The 21,065-nt window shown below is 31.3% G+C and overlaps 1 protein-coding gene across 1 annotated transcript; it reads left to right on the top strand.

Moving 5' to 3' along the window:
- The first annotated feature begins 3,765 nt into the window (after positions 1 to 3,765).
- On the top strand, positions 3,766 to 11,421 carry LOC139492912 (uncharacterized). The gene is made up of 3 exons (XM_071281062.1): positions 3,766 to 3,776; positions 5,243 to 5,500; positions 7,311 to 11,421. Exons 1-3 carry the CDS (start codon positions 3,766 to 3,768, stop codon positions 8,299 to 8,301), a joined length of 1,260 nt encoding a protein of 419 aa, XP_071137163.1. The 3' UTR covers positions 8,302 to 11,421.
- The last annotated feature ends 9,644 nt before the right edge of the window (positions 11,422 to 21,065 follow it).

Genomic DNA, 21,065 nt, shown 5'->3' with positions numbered 1-21,065 from the left:
TTTGTTCAACTCGATCTTTTTTGTTAGTTCATGGTCCCAGTTCGTGTTGGTTATCGTGTCTTTTTATGTATTTTTAAAAGATTTCTTATTTTCGTATGCTTATTTGATATATATATTTTTTCTTTTTGATATATTTTAAAAATTAAGAACCAAGTCTGAATTGGGACATGCATTTATCTGGAAAATGATTGAATTATGAAGTCCTTTACGATTAGTAGTAGTTAAAAAAGGCAACACATGTGTTTTAATTTGAAAATTGTATCGTCTGCCAGAGAAGAAGTACTGATTCACTTCCTTTACTGTAAAAAGTAAACATTACTTCTTAAGTACTGTTGAAAGACTTAATGATGGAATCTGCCAGCAATGTGTTGAAGAGTAGGGGCCGTTTGTTGAAATTCTTGATTTGGTGAACCATTTCGATTCTGATGTCTCTTTTGCACTTTCCCTACCTTCCTTTGGCCCATCACTCACAACTTACATCAGTTTGAGAAAAGGTATGGCATTGGTTCAATGTATTGATGATAACAGAAAAGTAAAACATTTTGTGACATGGCAGCTGACTATTATGAAAATATGTCCCAATGATTTTCTCTAGCACACACAGTAGCATACATTTTTTTATCGCTACGACATGAAAAACTCAATAAAGTTGTCTGCTGAAAAGGAAAGAAGGAGTTGAAGGTGCAGATTGGGAACGTTAGCAGTGTAAGGAATAGTTGAAGATTTTGACCAATTCACTAACTATGTGCTTGCTTTTTCCCCAACACTTTATAACTTGCTGCCTCCTGCTGTACACACTCTTACCGGATATGCGACACAACTTCGTCTCTGTTTGGAGTAGTGAGAAAATAGTATACAAGACTTTGAAGGACATGCACGATTATTGTAGTTACAGAGCTTTGGGAGTACTGACGAAGATAAAGCCCTTGTTTGTGCAAGAATTTAGTCATGATCTGAAGAATGTCTTTAAATCATTCCATCATGATATGAATAAAATGCGCGCCAAGCTTGCCACCAGTAAAGATGTAGGTTTAGTCAGGTTACCTCTCTGTGAATCGGCAATTTTGACCGCATCACACATTGATAAACCCCCTGTTCCGTCATCTTTAGAATACGGTTGGCGAAAATTAATTAATTCTGTTATTTCACACCGTTTATTTTGAAGGGCATATTTCAGCAGAATGCTTGCAGGATCTTTTGTGTTCATGTAAGTGAAAATCTCTATGTGAAAAGTGTTTGTTCTCAACAAAAAACCTACATGTACGGAGTTTTGTTCCTGTCAAGGGTCAGAATTATGTAAATATTCCTTGACAGATGAATCAGAAGATATTCTTTGAAGAAATCTGTTTTGTGGATAATTTTAATTGGATTCTTTAATTGTAACTGTTTTCGAGGTAATAAGTGGTTTTTGGTTGCAATGAATTACATTTATGAGCCTTTTGTAAAATAAAGTTCGGGATAGAAGGCTCTAATCGAAAACAACATGTATCATATATTGCTAAAGTTGGATGTCACCCGGCAAAGTAACTACTGTAACTTTAACGGAATTTGTATTGATCTTGTATAATAGAAGGGGCTCATTGAACAAGTGTTTGAAAAACGCCAAATATCAGAAACAATCGATTACGAAGAAATAAGCTCCTTGTTTTTTTTTGTTTTTTTTTTTACATTTTAGAGATAATTCATTGTCAATTGATTTGCAAAATGCTGTAAATATCTTTCAATTTTGAAAATATAAAAAGAAAACGTCATGTATGTTGATCTTTGACCTTAATTTATGCAAAACTGTTACCACATTTCTTTTTGACGACATCGATATTCCAGAAGTACTCATTTTTCCGAATCCAATGATATAAAATATAGCCATATAGTATGTTTGACGATTAAATCTTAAAAATATTGGGTCTGGTCACCGTACTACTAAGCCGCCTCACTAAATAGCTTAATGACCTTAATACCGAGAAAACTTCTGAAACATTTTGACAGTTCGTGTTGGTGACACCCCTGAAAAGCAATGAAAATAGTGAGTAAACTTCAATTTGTATTGTGTTTATTAACGACTCATTTTTTGCTTTTCTATGGTCGAATATATTATTATTTGAGAACATTATGATATGTTGTTTTTCGTCATTTTTTTCGATCTGTTTTTCGATTTATAGAAACGTTGAATTGGTGTTTACATATATCTTGATTTTTTATCATATCTGTAATGGGTCCCAGTTGACAATACACCAGTCCCCTACTCACACATGAAACCCCAGAATGAATTGTATCGTCTTTCAATGGGATATTGTACCGCGATGAAAATTGTGTAAAGGTATCCTAATTTGTAGTCCAATGGAAGAGTGATTATCATAGTTGATTTTTATTTATGTATATAGTTGATGATTGTCTTAATTAATTGATAATGATGTGTAATCTCAATTTCTACTCGAACGATACGAGTGTAAATATATTGCTAAAGATAGTGTTTTGATCTCTAGAAGTTTGGCTGTAGTTTAATTTGTGTTTTGTTGACGCTAACCATGTATCTAATACACTTCAGTGTTGACAGGTATATCAATTATATGGTCATTTTTATAAATTTCCTGTTACAATTATTGAATTTTCGAAAAACTAATGATTTTCTTATCCCAGGAATAGATTACCTTAGCCGAATTTGGCACAACATTTTTGGAATTTTGGGTCCTCAATGCTCTTCAACTTTGTACTTGTATGGCTTTTTAACTATTTAGATCTGTGCGTCACTGATGAGTCTTATGTAGACGAAACGCGCATCCGGCGTATTAAATTATAGTCCTGGTACCTTTGATAACTATTTCAAACTAAATCCAAATTTAATTGCTTCCTAACTATCAAGCTTTACTACACATATCACATAAACTTTACATGATCCAAGAAAATGAAGCCAAGGTTAGGTAGCAAAATAAGAAATACATGTATGCATGTATTCCTTACAATCATTCAATACACCAAATATAGTTCACCTAGGCCAATTGCTCATAGTTTCTGAGAAATAGACTTAAACCAAGAAATCTAAACACTGACCAATGAACAATGAAAATGAGGTCAAGGTCAGATGAACCATGCCAGACAGACATATACACCTTGCAATCAATTTATGCATTAAACATGGTTGACCTTCTGCTGATAGAATCTAAGAAACACACTTAAGGGGGCTCCTGGGTATAAATGAAATTTTTTTTCTAATATAGGATTTTGCTTTATTTTTTCATAAATGAGCTTTATCATATACTTAAAAGAAAAATGAAATAAAAAAATGGGGTCACCGTTCATTTAAGCTAAAATCTGACTCTGGCAGAAGCATACATTTTTGTTAATGTCCTTTTTTTCTGTTGAACTAATAGGAGAAAAAGAGGAAATATCGAAATAAAAAAATAACCTAATATAAGAAATCGCTTAAATTTTACAATTATTTAGTTTATGTACAGCTTATATGAAAACAATAATAAAAAATATAGGTCACCGATGAGTTAAAAAAGATATTTCAAATTTAAGGCAAAAAAAATGGCATTTTTGCACCAAAGGGAGATAATTTGGAGCTTTTTCAATTTTTAAAGTCATCTTAGGCCAAACCAAATCATTTTTTTGAGTTGTTTTTTGTACCATATCATAAAGTAACAACTAGTAGTGTAATAAATAAAATTTGTAATGAAAAAATAAAGGTTTAATTTTTTGCTAAAATTTTTGTACCCACGAGCCACCTTAACCATTAAAACTTAACATTTAACATTAAGAATAAAAATGAGGTCAAGGTCAGTGATAACAGCCAGACAGACATATACACCTAGCAATCATTCCATACAACCAATATAGTTGAACTATTGCTTATAGTTTAAATATTAGAGATTACATCACAAAAACTGAACACTGAGTAATGAACCGGGAAAATGAGATCAAGGTTAAAAAAACTTTGCGAGACTGACATGTAACGTGACGGTACCCAAATTGCACCTATTTTGACAGTTTTTTCAGCTACGTTTTTTTATGATAAAGACAAAAATTTCCATTTTGGGTTTATTTTGTAGCCCTATCCTTCTTTATTATATAGGTACACCAATTTGATTTTTAATCCATATGGAATCATAGAAAAATTGCTCTGAACTAACCTCCAAACCATCAATGATTCTGTAATGAGGAGTACCCAAATTGCATCCATGCTTTAATTTGCATTGTCAAAAGTCGAATAACAGAGCTTTTGTTTACTTTTTTCAAATATTTAGAACAATTGGTTATTTTTCCATGCTTATTCTTCCTTTTTTTAGATATGGATACTTGAAACATATTGTATTTGCTAATTTTAAAAAAGATGACGTTTTGATGACGTCGCATGGCGACGTTTCGGTACATTTTGCTTTTTAAGTAAACACTTCATCTGTTGATAAATACTGTGAATGTTTTGTGTATTTTTAAATATTTTCACCTGTGTTGAAAGACGTGCATAGTATCAAATCATAAAAATACTAATTGTTTAGTACTCTAGGAAATCTTGTAAGATCTCCGCTGCTGTTTTTGCTAAATAGGTGCAATTTGGGTACTCGGTGCAATTTGGGTACCGTTACGTTACATCATAAATATTTCTATACATCAAATATGGACTGGTTGACCAATTGTATAGTATTATATAAAAAAAATAGCCCACAACTCAGAATATTTACTTAACCACTGAACCATGAAATTGAGATCAAGGTCAGATGACATTTGTCAGTTGAACATGTACTCATTAAAATCATCCCATGTTTCAAATTTAGAAGACCTGTTGCTTATAGTACCTGTTATATGAACTTGACCACCAAAACTTGACCTTGTTCGCTGAGTGTGCATGAGGACCTTGCAAGGTATACATATACTAAATATAGTATTTTTATAATAAAAAAGAAATTAACATTACAAAATCTTAACATGTTCTTCAAGCGGTAACTGAACAATGAAAATGAGTTCAAGGAAAATGGTCATATCACAGACGAAAACTTCGTAACATAAGGCATCTAGGTCTTTCACCTTCTAAAAATATCAAGCTTTTAAGAAGTCTAACGACGCCGACGCCGTTGCCGCCTCTGTAGCCGCCGGATCACTATCCCTCTGTCGAGCTTCTGCGACAAATATCGCAGGCTCGATAAAATAATCAAAATAATCAAAGAATAAGGAAATATGATCCCCCCTAATCCAAACCATAATTTTCTGTTTTGTAACTTTTTGTAACATGTTCTTTCTTTTACAGTATGTACGTTTGGATAGATGGTTCAATGCTTGGCGTAAATACCGCTCCATCAGACTCAGTATTCTTTCTGCATCACTGCTTTATAGACTATGTTTGGGAGCAGTTTCGACAAAGACAAACTGTAGATCCTGAGATGGACTATCCATTTGATCAATATGCTCCGCCATCTCAGTCTCCAAACCGAATTATGGACAACCTAAAAACTGGGAAGAGGAATATTCACGGGTGTAGTAATGATTACACAGATCAATATTACAGGTGTGTTATTTCAAAAATAGAAACAAATAAAGAATAGGGGTAGTGCTTAAAAAATAATATCCGATTTGTATAGTAAATCCATGGTTTGCTGGGTAAAACTTATTTTTTTTTATTCTTTTCAAAATATCCCTTAGACTAGGATGGGGATTCACAATAACATTATGATAGAACTATTTTGAAAAAAGTTTCATTTTTTAGGAGAACGTATGGATAACTAATAGCTCAAAAACCAAGTTTTGCTTTTCGACAAAAATAATGTGTGAATCGATTATAAACAAGTAATTGGTTTGAAATCAATATCATTAAACACTAAATATCCTGTGCTTTTTCCATTGAAATCTGATCTCTTCTGTAGCAAGCTTTATGAGTACAAAGCGTTGATTGACGGACGGACGAAAGGACGAATGAATGAAGAGACGATCGTTATATATCATTGCTTTAGTGTGCGTTATCACTGATAAGGTTTCTTGTTCTCAATTCTAAACGCAGACTTCTATGATGACGCATTCAATGTTGAAGACCAGCCTTGTTTTCAAATCATCTTCAAATCATATAAGTAATTTTAATCTGTTTTTATGCATCTGTCAACTAACGGTGAATTTTAAATTTCAGTCGAAAAACATGCTTTTATGTTCCTTCAGTTTCTTGATCATTATTTGTAATTGTAATAAAAAATATTCGAAATAACCATCGTAAAGGTGATGATATGGTACTATGTTTTCTAATTACTTATGATAAAGAAGTTATATATGGTAACAGAACAGATGGTCAAGGAAACATGTTCATGTTGTGTTATTATAATAAAACTGATTTTTCTTTGAATAAAACAACACTTGGAATTGATCAATTTCTCTTATATTTTTAAAACATAAAAGGAAAAACTAACATAAACGTAATTATTGTTGCAAAAACAATTGTAGTTACGCAGCTTCCATTCAGCAACTGCCTCACTATTTTTTAACCAAGAAAAAAACCCCAAAGGAGATACAATCATACTGCTTGAGGAAGGTACAAACCGTACACGTTATGTAAATAACAACATGGTCAAATGTGTTAACATTCCTAACAGAACTCAAAGTATTCCTTTTGTTACTTTATTCATGATAGACAGAATTCGTGCATACAGGGGCTTCTCAAGAAGAACAAACACAAGCTATACTGTAGCATTTACATTCAACTTTACGTTACGGTTCATATTATTTATGTTCTCGGACGGGAAAACACTTTAATCGCATTCATGAACGTGATAAAAAGGTACCACAGCTAAAAATAGTTTTACGATTTGATAAACATCTCAATATTGTCAATGAGGATCGGTTGGAATAATTTTCTACAAAAGACATGATTCAAATTTTCAAATTTTCGAGTAGTAATAATCTAGCAGGCTTGCATAGAACAGTCTCTGTTGACCTTTCCGGTGCATTTGAGTTAACCACCGGTTATTGTTGGGATTGTATTACTCAGTTTTCTATTTTGTGTTTTGTATTATGCGGTTTGTTTTATGGTCTATTTAATTTTGTATTGCCAAGACGTTGTCAATTAATTTTCTACTGTCAAGTTTAATCTTTCTTTTATATTTTTTCACCTTTTGATGGAAAGCAAACCAATGAACAGTAAATTGTTTGTTATGTAACACATAATATATTTTAATCATCTGAAAAAGCTTCTCACGTTTTTTTGCGGTGCGTTTTTCTAACCATCAAATCCTAATCCGCATCTCGGTCTCTTGACTCGTATGTCTCACTAGAAGTAAGGGGTTATTTACGCCATTGAATTTTATTGCTGTAGACTTATTACTTTTTTTCTGTAGATATGCAAGAAGTCCAACATTATGTCGTCAATGTAGAAACCGATACCCCTATCTTAGATGTGGAGACTGGTTCAGAGGACTTTGTTCTGCTACAAACAGAGCACGGATAACAAAATTAAGATCGCTTGTAAAAAATATAAAAAGTCTAGGAATAAAAAAAATATGTTCAACTACAATTAATGACTCCTCACGGAACTTAACATCACGTAAAAGGAGATCAACAGGTGATTGGCTTGTGAACGAACCTTTAATTGAGAGAGAAATAGTGAGGAAAACTGGACGAACAAAAAGATCGATAAATTCCAGGCGATCAAATCAGAAAAAGCGAAATTCTCACATAACAAACATGGATTCTTCTATGCAAAACTCCTTTTTACTGGATGGCGAGCCTGATATTAAGCCTTTGGTATTTATACCAGTTAAAATTGTTCATCGACGTCCATCTGGCTTACTCTTTGGCACAAAAGTGATAAGGAATAAAAATATTGTAGATGAAGTTGATATATATTCATATAACAAATATATGAATTATACAGATGAAAAGCAGCAAGCAGCATATTCTCATAGTTTTACGTCCGGTTCAGGGGCAGACAAAGTATATGTTCAGGTTGACGGTATGTCATACAATGGAAAGTATTTAGATTACACGATAGTTGATTCCAGATTCCCTGTATCGGAATCTGTTGCCTTTGTTGCTGTTAAAAATCCGAAACTTAATTCTAGCATTTCTTATATATCTGCTTACGACTCACATGGTCGGATTTGTCGTCCATATTGTCATTCATATGGATCTTCTTCAAATCAGTATAAAACATGTTTCGGGGTGATTAATCTGACTGAAGAAAAACCTAAGCTGTACGGTGAAGATGTAGGAGAGGTAACACGACTACTGTATAAGTCTGGAAAAGGAAAAGGTTTTTCCAGAAGTGATATAAATATATTTCTCAGTTTCTACTGCGACTTCCATGAAATTCCATTGGGAAAATGCTAATTAATAAATTTGTGACGACGCTTAGCTTACGTTGCATATATGTGTGCACATTTGCTTTCTTTTGGGACTTCAGAAATAGTGATAAAAACCCGTATATATATATATATATATATACAAATTTGCACCTAAGAGATGAAAACACCAAAAGTTATTAAAAAAATAAATGAAATAGTCAAAAATATTTCGGATAACACAAATCCTTCTTCAGGTGTCGGAACAACAATTCACTCAATTTCAATTAAGGACTAGTGCAAAAGTACCCATTCCCTCACAAAAGTAGTGCCTTTTATGTCATAACAACAGATTTGCAGAAATTAATCTTTAAGTGAAGGACAGATATATGTAGAACATTTTTAGTCTTTTTTCAAATATCCATGATTTTGTATTAAAAATTGAAGATTAATGCACACTAAAGTATACATATTTAAGATTTTGAAAAAACAGTGCTTATTTAAAGTAGCAGTTAACTTCCGAAAAAAATGGTTGAATGTAGAGGGGTTTTGAATTTCTGGTCTTTTTGACATAATACAGACAGAATAATGATATTTTCACAGAGTCCTACAAATTTGATAACATCATAATGAAAATCTAAACAAAAGACAAAGGCAATTATTCAAAATGATGCAACAATATGATGAATATCTAAACAAGGTCAACAATTCAATATGATACAATCTATGAAATATATTTACAAAATATGAAAAATGAAAAATGTACTAAACATAATTATTTTATCAATAGCATCATGCCAACGTGGATATCAACTCTTGACACTTATTTCATGTAATGCCAATGATTTTAAAAAAAAAAGTTTTGAAGACTATTTTAAAGTGTCCCAGTGTGAAATGAATTTAAGGGAAAGTGGTCGGATTTGCAGTAGGTAATATGACTAAAATATCATGATAGAACATATTGTTTTTTTCTATTATTACATGTACTTTCAAGTGCATGTGTTACGTGCAATAAGTCTCTTAGTTTTTCTCTAAATGTGCATGTTTAAGAACAAATGTTAATTAAAGATACTTTTATATTTTTTTTCATTTAGAATTGATGCGAATCTCTACTGTTACATAAAAAACGGCATTTCCTTTTAAAATTGTAACACGATGATGACTGCTGTACCCATATTTTGACAATTTTATTTATTATGTCTGTTTAGTTCACGCATCATTGTAAATATAAAAATAAGACTGTCGTACAAAGTGAGAGGTTAAGCGCTATAAAACTTGGCTTAATCCACCATTTACTACATTTGAAATTACCAAGTCAAGAATATGACAGTTCTTGTCTATTCGTTTTTGTTGTGTTTTGCTATTTGATTTTGCCATGTGATTAGGGACTTTCCGATTTGATTTTCCTTTCAGTTCAGTATTTTTGTGATTTTATTTTTTTCTGAAAAATCGACACAATTGTTGTGCTTATCTTAAGTTCGTCAGTATATGAAAGGAGAATACATGCTATGTTGAATTATGAAAGTTTTGTCAACTATTGATCAATCGTGTGCTGAAATTCAAATACAGAACTATTTTTTGCAATAATTAAACCATTTAAAGTGTATGTGACGTCACTAACCTTTTTCAATGCATTTATATGTGGTGTATTGGACAAAAGTGAGTTCCCAGTCAAAAAAAAGTCTTATCATTTCAACTAAAATCGATATTTTTCCAAAAATTATTACGAAGTAACTGTATGAGCGATTTTCATAATATAGATACCAAAAGATGTAGAAAAGTCTGAAGTTTTATTGTTTATTTGGTTATAATATTATTCATGCTCATTTTAATTTTCTGACGAGATGAACACAAAGAAAAATATTTCTTGAAAAGTTTGCTATAATTCTAACCAAATTAAAATCGTAAAAATTTGCATTTGTGTTTAACTCATCAGATGATGAAAACAAAACTCCAAAAAATTATGACAAAATAAACAATAAAACTTTTTACATTTTTTGGTATCCATTTTATAAAAATCGCTAATAAATTTACTTGGTAATATTTTTTTGAAAAATATCGATTTTATTTGAAATGATAGGACATTTTTTTAGCAAGAACTCACTTTTGTGCCATGACTGTATATCGCATCTAAATGTATTGCAAACGTGAGTTGTTAACTTGTTGGAGTAACGTTAGGATACTGTTAAGCCAGTTCATTGTAATGACCCCATAGAAAATAAGCGGAAACGCATTCATGTTTTATTCTTGAAAGGATATCAACTTGAGGGTGCATTCTAGCATTAACCTATTAACTTAAAAGCACTCTGGTCATAATTTTCAGAAAGATTAAACTTTAATTTGTTAACGTGGTATGGGTGTCTTTCGCCACCTTGGATTGTAAAAAGCAGAGAACCTAAGGTCAAGATTTTCTATCAAATTAGCAAAATGTGATGCAGGAATGCAGAAAACTAATGTGAATTTGTATTGAAAAGAAAAAGATTACATGGCATTTTAAGGGGAGGTAACTCTGAAATAGTGCATTTTCTGAAGGAATCTACCTGGAATTTAGCTATTTTGTATTTTAGCCAGAAAAACAAAACGTACAGTGGTCATTTGGTCTCAAAGCATTTAAGAAATGTTATTTTCTCGTATTTTATTTTACAATTATATCATTGAGTTTAGCTGCTCAACCCATAATGATGCTTATTTCTGTATTATCTATACAAAAATGTATCATTTTGTCACAACCTGTAGCTAAAGAAAACGCATGGTGACCTATAATATTTATTATATTTTTGAACATATATCAATAAAAATAACATTTTGGCAAAGTATGAACAAATTCTATCATTTTTAATTTAGACACCTTAATATGTTTTTCGAGCGTGTTGCATCTTGTTTGATGTGGTGACGCCAGACATATTTATACGTAAATTTTCAAGATTTTAACACATTTCATTTATTTATTTTTTCAGTTCAGTCTACAAAGCTTATAGTAATTATGTTACTTTAAATAAATATTTTACAAAAAAAAACAAAAAAAACGACAATATTATTAAATTTGACCTATTCCTCTTGATTATAAAATATGCACTGAGCGTTAAGGAACACTAGTTACGAGATATATAGATAATGAATATAAAATATGATTTTTATTTGTTCAATAAAAAATGAAAGTGAAATAGTGAAATAATATATCGCTTTTTGATACATGTTTTAGCAGCCAGTATGGTTCAATTTGGTCAAAATAAGCTAAGATCGATTGATGATGAATTAGTTACTTGCAAGTGAATAATTCGACTTCATTGAATCCTTCAGTTTAACCCCTTGGCTAGAGATGGGTACCGCATGCATTGTGAGTGAATTATTCGAATGATAAAAAAGTGAAGCAAAGGTTAATCAAGTATTTGATTGACTGATTCGATCAACAAAAAATTATTCTTATACAAATAAAAAGGGATGATTAACATATTTGTTTAATCTTTAATATAAAATTAAACAGACTAAGAAAAATCCAAATGCACGAGTTTGCTATATATTTATATCTATATTTACGTGTTATGTTTTTCTTTTATTTGTTTTTGCTCTAAATAGTTATCAAAGTTACCAGGATTATAATTCAATACGACAGACGCTCGTTTTGTCTACTAAAGACTCATCAGTGAAGCTCAGATCAAAACAGTTATAAAGTCAGACAAGTACAAAGTTGAAGAGCATTGAGGACCAAAAATTCCAAAAAGTTGTGCCAAATACAGCTAAGGTAAAAAAATGGAAAACAACGCGTTTAATAAATTATTTTGTCCGAAGCGCTTTTCTGAATTTACCTTCATCAGGAACGCTCAAAGCCAAACATTTGAAATCCGAAGATGGATAAGTACTGAAAATCGTTGAAGAGCTATATTTCAAAAATACCTAAAATAAATAGCCATATTCAATCTATTCCTAAGATTATTTTTTTTTAACTTTAAAGTTTTGTAAACCGGAAATTTATAAAATGACGATATGATTGATATTCCTATTATTAAAATTACTTTTACTGTTTGGTCTGTTTTCAGTAATACCATTTGACGTGGCTCGGTACTTATACATCTCGTTAATGTGTTTAATGTGTTTGTATTATCTTTCTTATTTGCTGGTATGCTTTTTACGTGTGAATTTTCTTGTTTCTTTGGTAAATATTATGTGGCTCTGTACTTTTAAACATCCCGTCATTATGTGTTTGTTTTATGAAAATGCCATCATCTCAATGTTCTATTATAATTTTGAAAATACTAATACTTTGAACTACAAAATTATTATACATCAATATGTTGTTTGTAATATCTTTCATTTTTGCTGCTGTGCTTTGAACGTGCTACGTTTTATGTTTCTTTGGTACATATGACGTAGTTTTGTACTTTTAATACCTCACTTTATATGTTATTGTTCTATCATAATGTCATCATGTTACTGTTCTATTATAATATTGAAAATACTTTGAACGACGAAATAATTTTATATCTCATTCTGTATGACGTAACATTTGAACATCAAAAACGCGACTCTCAAAAGTTGATGTTAACCTCGCCATGCAGTCATTTGGGTTGATTTTAAGTACATTTATAAGTAGCAATGCACGTGGTTGTTACATTTTCTTTTTTGTTCTGATTGAGAACGTGACAAGCTGATTATGGCTGTAATCCTATTTTGGCAATTTAACCTATTACGTATGTTTTGTTAACGCATCGTTATGAATATAATAGAATATGATGCGACTGTCGAACAAGTGAGAGGTTGGATATTCCCGTGCTTGCATTACCTATCATGATGTTCTTGATAGAGGGTTGTTGGTCACAAGGAAGCTATTTTAACAACCAAGAGTTCCAAATGGAGAAGTTGAAATAATCCCTTCGTAAATTTTACGGACGCCATCACAAGTTGGTTGACCGTTATGAAATAACCGTTTCACAAATTATATGGGATATGTTCCTTACGTTGTCACTACAATCCCCTTCCCTTTCATGAATGTGACCTACCGAATTAGACTATTTACCGGATTTGTTATAACAAAAGCAACACGACGGAAGTCACATGTGGAGCAGAATCTGCTTACCCTTCCGGAGCACCCAGATCACCCTAGTTTTTGGTGGGGTTCGTTTTGCTTATTCTTTAGTTTTCTATCTTGTGTTATGTGTTCTTTTGTTTGTCTTTTTCATTTTTAGCCAGGCGTTGTCAGTATATTTTCTATGTATGAGTTTGACTGTCCCTATGGTATCTTTCGTCCCTCTTTTACCTCTATAAAACCAGGTTCAAGCCATCATTTTCTACATTTGTACAAAGTCAGGAATATGACAGTTGTTGTCCATTCATTTGATGTGTTTTATCATTTGTTATTGCCGTTTTGAATTTTCCTCGGAGTTCAGTATTTTTGTTTTTTTACTTTTTGTTTATATCGCTTATATGGCAATCGGAGGTTTTCGGGGGTCAACTCAACAGTTAATTAGACGGCGCCAAGACTACATGCAATATACACACGAAAAAAACTACATATTATCGAGCCCATACCCGATATATAGTTTATTTTAGATGATTTACATTATTATCAATCGAATATGAGAATTTGATTCAAATTGGGGAACATGAATTTGACAACTAGTGTCCCTTAAAGGACACAAAAACTAGTCAATATATGACACTTGTGATCATTACTGTGCCAAAACAAATTTTGTTTTAAATAGAGTTCATTAACTACCGTATTTTAAACATATGAAATATCCGTGTTATAAAAAGCTAACTGTTTACAGATATGCAAGGAGGAACTTCGGTTGGGACCATATCCACAGATTTTCATCTACTTGTATGTTAAAAATCATTAGACAGCACGGTTGTTGGTATCTTTGCATAGACAAATTAATGTCAAAATATTAATCCCTTTGTACATGTTGTAAATACTAAAACACTGTTCTTTTAACGTTCGTTAAGTTTTAGCAATTACGGCATTTATCAAAAATTTATTTTTCTAATTTCTGTATAAATCTCTGCAACACGTAAATTATGCGTATATGTAAATAAACTCATCATAGTCACCAGGATTAAATTTTGTATTCACGTCAGACGTGCGTTTCGTCTACAAAAGACTCGTCATATGCATCTACATTGGAGAAGTTCAGGGGAGAAATTCTAAATAAATCAATTGGAATGCAGCAAAGATTAACTCTTAAGAAGTTAAGCTACTAGGCTAATTCAAATAGACCTCACCCAGCCTTAAATATTGAATGTAAATAGATTGAAGAGAAAGAAGACCGCAAATATTTACACAAAAATCGAAACGAACTTTTCTTAAAATTTTACCTTAAATAGTGAAAATCTTAAAACGCATAACCTACATAGTAAAATATTTATCTTTAATCAGACCTGTACGGACAATTTTTTCAATTTTTTGTTATTTTCACGTGAAAGAAAAAACATTTCTTGATGAAAAGAAGACGTGACAAGAACAGACAAGTGTCTCATCGAAAACGTTTTTTGTGAACATGTATATTTTGGGAAATTGTAACATGCTGAGAACTATATATGTGGGATTATTGGAAAATTAGTGACCTGAACGATTTTTACAATTTGTATGAACTTGATTATTTATCAAATTTTTCTTAATATGTAGCAAAAAAATTTTTTAAATTTTTGTTTCACAGGCTTCTAATGCAATCATCACGATCAATAATACATGGTACATTATGATTCGTAATGTATATTTTGTAACGCTACAGTTTAACAGATAATTTCCTGTTTTACGATATTTGTTTAAATATATTTAAATCAGTATCGTTAACCGGATTTGTCTACTCTTGATTTTCTCGCCTTTTTCTTTTTTAAAGAAGAGGATTTATTCTATTATTTCTCGCGTCATCTGTTTTGTTACTGTTTGCGGATTCGCAGCCCATCATTAGTGTTTTGCCCTAATTACATGTAATTACAAGAACTCTTCAACTTCGTACTTTATTTGGCCTTTTTAACTTTTTTGGATTCGAGCATCACTGATGAGTCTTTTGTAGACGAAACGCGCGTTTGGCGTATATACTAAATTTAGTCCTGGTATCTATGATTAGTTTATATGTTTATACTTGTCAAAAAGTAAAATATCAAAAATGCCAATTTCTAAAGCAAATTCACAACCGAAAAATCCTTTAACAAATGCCATGGCAAATCAAAAGCTGAACACATCAAATAAATAGTTAATAACTAACATATTCCTGACTTTGTACATGCATTCTTTTTATGTAGAAAATTGTTGTGTTCGTAAATTTTCGACATTAAAAGAATGCATGTACAAAGTCAGGAATATCACGATTGTAATCTGACTAGACAAAATCGGATGAGTTTTCCCGAAAGTAACGGGACGCACCTAACTGTCTGGGGTGCTTGGCCGACCTCTCCGATCCGAGGGAATCTGTTACGAACGTATAATTCAGCGTTCATGCAATAATAGGACATTTCAGATCATGAGGATAGTAATCCTACTTTTTTTTTACTTTTCGTGTCTTAGCGCTGTCTTATCTCAAACGGGAGCAATAATCATGTACATGTATATCACTTAAAGCCAGTAAAAGTCTGAAATGACCAATATCTGTAATCGACTGTACTGAGTTTTACTCGACCAGTCTGAATTGTTCTTAATTTTAATCGACATTACTCAAGCCCCGTCTGAAAACGTCTTAACCCATTCTTGACCTGTGCTAGACCCTTTTTTCAGTCTAAAAATTAAAATCACAAAAATACTGAACTCCGAGGAAAATTCAAAAATAAAGTTCCTATTCAACTGGCAAAATAAACACCTCACACACATCAAACAAATGGATAACAACTGCCATATTCCTGACTTGGTACCAACATTTTTTTATGTAGAAAATAGTAGATTAAACCTGGTTTTATAACTAGCTAAACCTCTCACTTGAATGAAATAGCATCAAATTCCATTATATTAGACAGCAATATGTGAACAAAATTAACAGACTGAATAGGCGAAAATGTGAAAAATAGGGGAACAGCAGACAACAGTGAACTAACTTATATAAAAGTTATTTCTTTTACGTTTTATCAATTATTTTTCTTTTGTGGCACATCAACTTAAATGTATATGAACATATGATAATATAATAATTTAAAGAAGATTTAATCTTCTTCTGTTATTAGACAAACATAACTTAAAATGCTGATAAGTTGTAAAGAATGATTTATATACAATGTGAGACGGATAGGAGGTTGACCAAAGAACACCTCTAATCCTAGGTCTTGTTTGCGTGTGTGCGATGCGTGGTTCATTCCTATAAATGGAGTATTTTTTGTAATAGTTGTAGTAGGATAACTATCTGTAAATGTGCGTTTTACTGTTATTTGTGTTATGTGTGTAAAATAAGGTTTAAAAACAATAAGTACATATAAAGTAGGTTAAAAGATTGGTATTATAGAGGACATTTTACAACCATTTGATGGATGCAAATACTGGTGGACGTTGAACAGGGTCAAAATTCATAAACCGTATGAGTCAAAAGGATACTTTTTTTATACTATCTCCAACAAATTAAATTCTTATACAACGCTATTATTATAGTTACTGCAATTTGTTTCAATATTCGAATTTTTATGAAATTGTGATCGAATAACATGGTTTTGTTTTATCTGAAAAACTAAATTTTAATTTACTTTGACATGTGCGAATTGACTTTTGGTAATTTCATTCACATTTTCGTAATAAGATTTAAATATTTACAAAACTCCGAGAAATTAGATCATTCCATCATGTCCATAAAAATTCACAATTTGTCTGCATGTTCGTAGATACATTAAAATATCGTAGTATCATGTGGTTTCTTACCGCGAATTCATTTTAGATTACAATCGCTTTAGTAAGCCTAGTGTCATATGTAATTTCAGGGTGAATCCCTTGAATTTTTTTTATTTGTAATTAATATTCAATATTTCAATTTCCAACCGGAAAAAAATATAACTAAATGAATACATTGTTCAGATACCTGTACATTTATTTCAGATATTTATAAAGTATTTAATTTAAAAGTACATATACTAATCAATTTTATCACTTTCTGCATGAATAATCATAACACATAACAAAATACTATAGGCATATCCTGTTTCGTAAATTTGTATTTACTTATCATTGGTATCTTACACAAGAATTATGAAATAACATTCAAAGTCTTGAAATGATCTTGACATACTTCATGTAATTACTCAATGTACTTAAAGGGAGAAACAATCCGGGCATGGATTGATTAAAAAATTTCCTGTTTTAATATGTGTTATACTTATACAACACAGTAACTGTTTATCTTGACCTCCATTCTGTCAATCTCAGGAACAGGTATCCTTGTAGTCCCCACTCTATCAGAAAAGTTCACAGTTTTTACAGTTTGGCTGCATGTACATTATAATATTGTAAGATCTTAAACTGTGAAATCATTAAAGATTAAAATTTCAGGGTTAATTCCTTATTTTTTTTTATATTTTCCATTACTATTCAATATTTCCAAATACTACCGGAGCAAATATAACTACTTGTATATAAATTCATAGTTTAGATACCTTTGTATGTATTTTTAATATTCAAAATAAAGATTTTATAAAGTATTTAAATGAAACTACATTTTGTACAGCACAGCAATCCCAACCATCCCCCTCATGTTGAACAGTGGTGTAACAGTACAACATAAGGAATGAACTATAAAACTCAGTTGAAAAGGCTAAACTTATCAGATGAATACAAATAGAAACACATCTAACAAAAACTGCGTGGACTTTCACATCAGCGATTAGGAAAGACAAGAATACAAAAATTATCAAAGAACAATAACATAATGACAGGACGAACAAGTTCAGACCAACGTCAAATAGACATCACCAAAAACAGACCAGACAGTAAAACTAATATGCATTAAGAAAAATAAAAAAGTACTATAACATGTTATTAAGATGATAAACAACGTCAGTACCCAGAATCTATTCTTCAAGACCAACCTATATTATTTGGGCATTTGATACAGAATATTTATCAACAAGGTCTTGGTACCTTCCGATGTTTTATAAAAAAGCACGAGACGTTATTTGAAATACCCCTGGTTCATTAACTTTCTGCTCAGACACTGGTGACGCATTACAAGTCTGAGTAGAAACTGCAAACTCTTGAATACTGAATAAGTTGGGAAATGTATATCCTATGTGCAGGTAAAGCTGGTATATTGCTACTAAGGTGGGAGAAATTGAAATTTTAGAAAATTAAAATCTACTCGTTTGTCAAAAATTATGGTCCTGAGATGCCTGTGTATGTCAAATTCGAGGAATAAGTCTAAAAATGAGCCGGAGAAAACCGTGTCTTTTTTATCGTTTAATTTCTATACCGACTTCACCCGCATATGGAATATACATTTCCCAACTTATTCGGTATTCAAGAGCTTGCAGCTCCTACTCAGACTTTGTAAAACGTCACCAGTGTCTGAGCAGAAAGTTGATGAACCAGGGGTATGTCAAAGAACGTCTCGTCCTTTTTCTAAAAAAGTTCAACGGAAGGTACCCAGAACTTGTTGATAAATATTCCGTATCAACTTCACAAATAGTACACGATGGTCTTTAAGTATAAATTTTGCGTACTGACGTTGTTTATCATCTTAATAACGTTTTATATTATTCTTTTATTTGTCTTTATTTATATTACTTTTGCTGTTAAGTCTGTTTTTTGAGATATCCTTTTGACGTAACTCTGTGCTTATGTATCCCATCATACTTTGAACGACAAAATTATTTTATGATGTGACTCTCTACCAATGTATCTTGTCATACCTTGAATGACAAAATTATTTTATTTATTAATATTACTTTTACTGTTAACCCACTGTTTTTGTGATATACATTTGACGTGACTCTGTATTAATGTATCCCGTCATACTTTGAACCACACTATTATTTTATTTATTATTATTACTTTAACTGTTAAGCCAGTTTTTGTTATATCTATTTTGCGTGACTGTATTTATGCATCCCGTCATACTTTGAACGACAAAATTATTTCATGTCGACCTGTGCGAATTTCAAACGCGCAATTTTACACCAGTACTCAAAACCCTTCTTCCTTGATGGGTGCATTTTACATAGACAAATAAAATCGTATAATATAATCAAAATGAGGATGTTAATTTGATGTATGCCCTTTTTGTGCTTCTTCTTTACATTTGTTGTTTTTATAGTGATTAAGATGATAACACAATGTTGACTGCTGTACCCCGGGTACGTCTAAACACCGCTCAGGACCTCCTGAGTGCACTCAGGACATACAAAGTGCACTCAGGACCCTTCATAGTCATCGCATTTGCACACAGGATGGATGTATATATTCGTTACATGCTGCTTATTTAAGAATTAAATTTTGGTAGAATTTGAAATCGAACTTAGATAGATATGTTATTTTTTTTTAAATAATGAGGGCACGTGTCACTGATTACACAACTACTGAGCCGTGAATTATCCAATCAACAAAATTAATTGGATTATCTTTATTGATGATTATGAATTGTGTTGTTTGTACAATGTTGCGTTTAAAATATTTGAGATTGTTTCATGTAGTTAAATTTAAATTATGCACTGTGAAAATAGTAAATTATATGGTTATGGAGAAAAAAATAAGATAACCCATTCGATGTTCTTTTTCAGTCTATTTTTCATTTTGACGGCTAAATTTTTTTTTTTTGTGTTCTGCAGTTTATGAATAAAGAAAATATATCAACTTAATAAACAAAAACAATGTTTACTAAATATCAAATTTTATTCTCAATAAACAATACACATAGTTAAAGAGAAGACAATTACATGTATGTACAATATTTACAATGACAATATTTACAATTTAAGAAGTATAATATCTTGGCTGTGAATGTGCTGTCCTTGGTCTTTTCCTTTGGTTAGGCTTACGAGCAAGCTTCTGTGGTTTTGGCACTTCAAAATCTGAGCACGAAGACTTAGTTACTTTTTTACAACAAATCATTCTTCAGAATTTACTTTTACATTAAAACTGCTCAAGGAATTTAATACTGGACAAGAACGAGCTCAATGCAAAACCAAATCTTACTACATGGAATTGTTTAGAAATAATACCCAAATGTGAGATTTCAAAAAACGGAGATAAATTCATTTCTCAGAATTTATTTTCACATCGAAATTCGTTCAAGGCTTGTACTACTGGACAAGAACGACTTTAATGAGAAATAAAATCTTACTAAATGCGGATTTGTTCAAACATTCGTTTTACTCAGGAATTATATTACTGGACAAGTCCGATAAAAATGAGAAAAAGAATCCTAACTATATGAGATTTTTATTGTTTGAAAAATTTATTTTGGTCAGTACGGTTTCTATAGTTAAAAACGGGCTCCATATACATAACTAATTAACTTCATGAAAAGTAAATTTATTTCCCTTTTTAACCTCGTTCAAGGAATTTATTACTGGACAAGAACGAGTTTCAATAGGGGAATAAATCATACAAAATGAAATTTTGATTGAATCATAACGACAAGAAAGTAGAGAAAACACACACACACACACACATACATATATATATATATAAATATTAAAGTATTAAAAAACGCAATGATACCAATTTAAAAAAGAATCAACGCTACTATCCGTAATTGTAACTGTTAGCTTGGAAATAAATTATATATAAAGAGGTGTATCACATATTCTTTTTTACTATGGAACAGTACAATTAAAATCTATTTTAGTATAGAGATATGAAAATACGAAAGGATTATTCATCTTAATTTTTAACCTTTAAAAAATAAAACT

The sequence above is a fragment of the Mytilus edulis genome, chromosome 10 (assembly GCF_963676685.1).
Source record: "Mytilus edulis chromosome 10, xbMytEdul2.2, whole genome shotgun sequence".
Taxonomy (NCBI): Eukaryota; Metazoa; Mollusca; class Bivalvia; order Mytilida; family Mytilidae; genus Mytilus; species Mytilus edulis.
Note: the sequence above shows the minus strand (reverse complement) of the source record. Positions and strands in the feature narration are given on the sequence as shown.

Excerpts from the sequence above, each read along its gene's own strand:
- LOC139492912 (XM_071281062.1), top strand. Across the intron at positions 5,501-7,310 it reads TACACAGATCAATATTACAG|ATATGCAAGAAGTCCAACAT; the intron begins GTGTGTTATTTC and ends TTTTTTCTGTAG.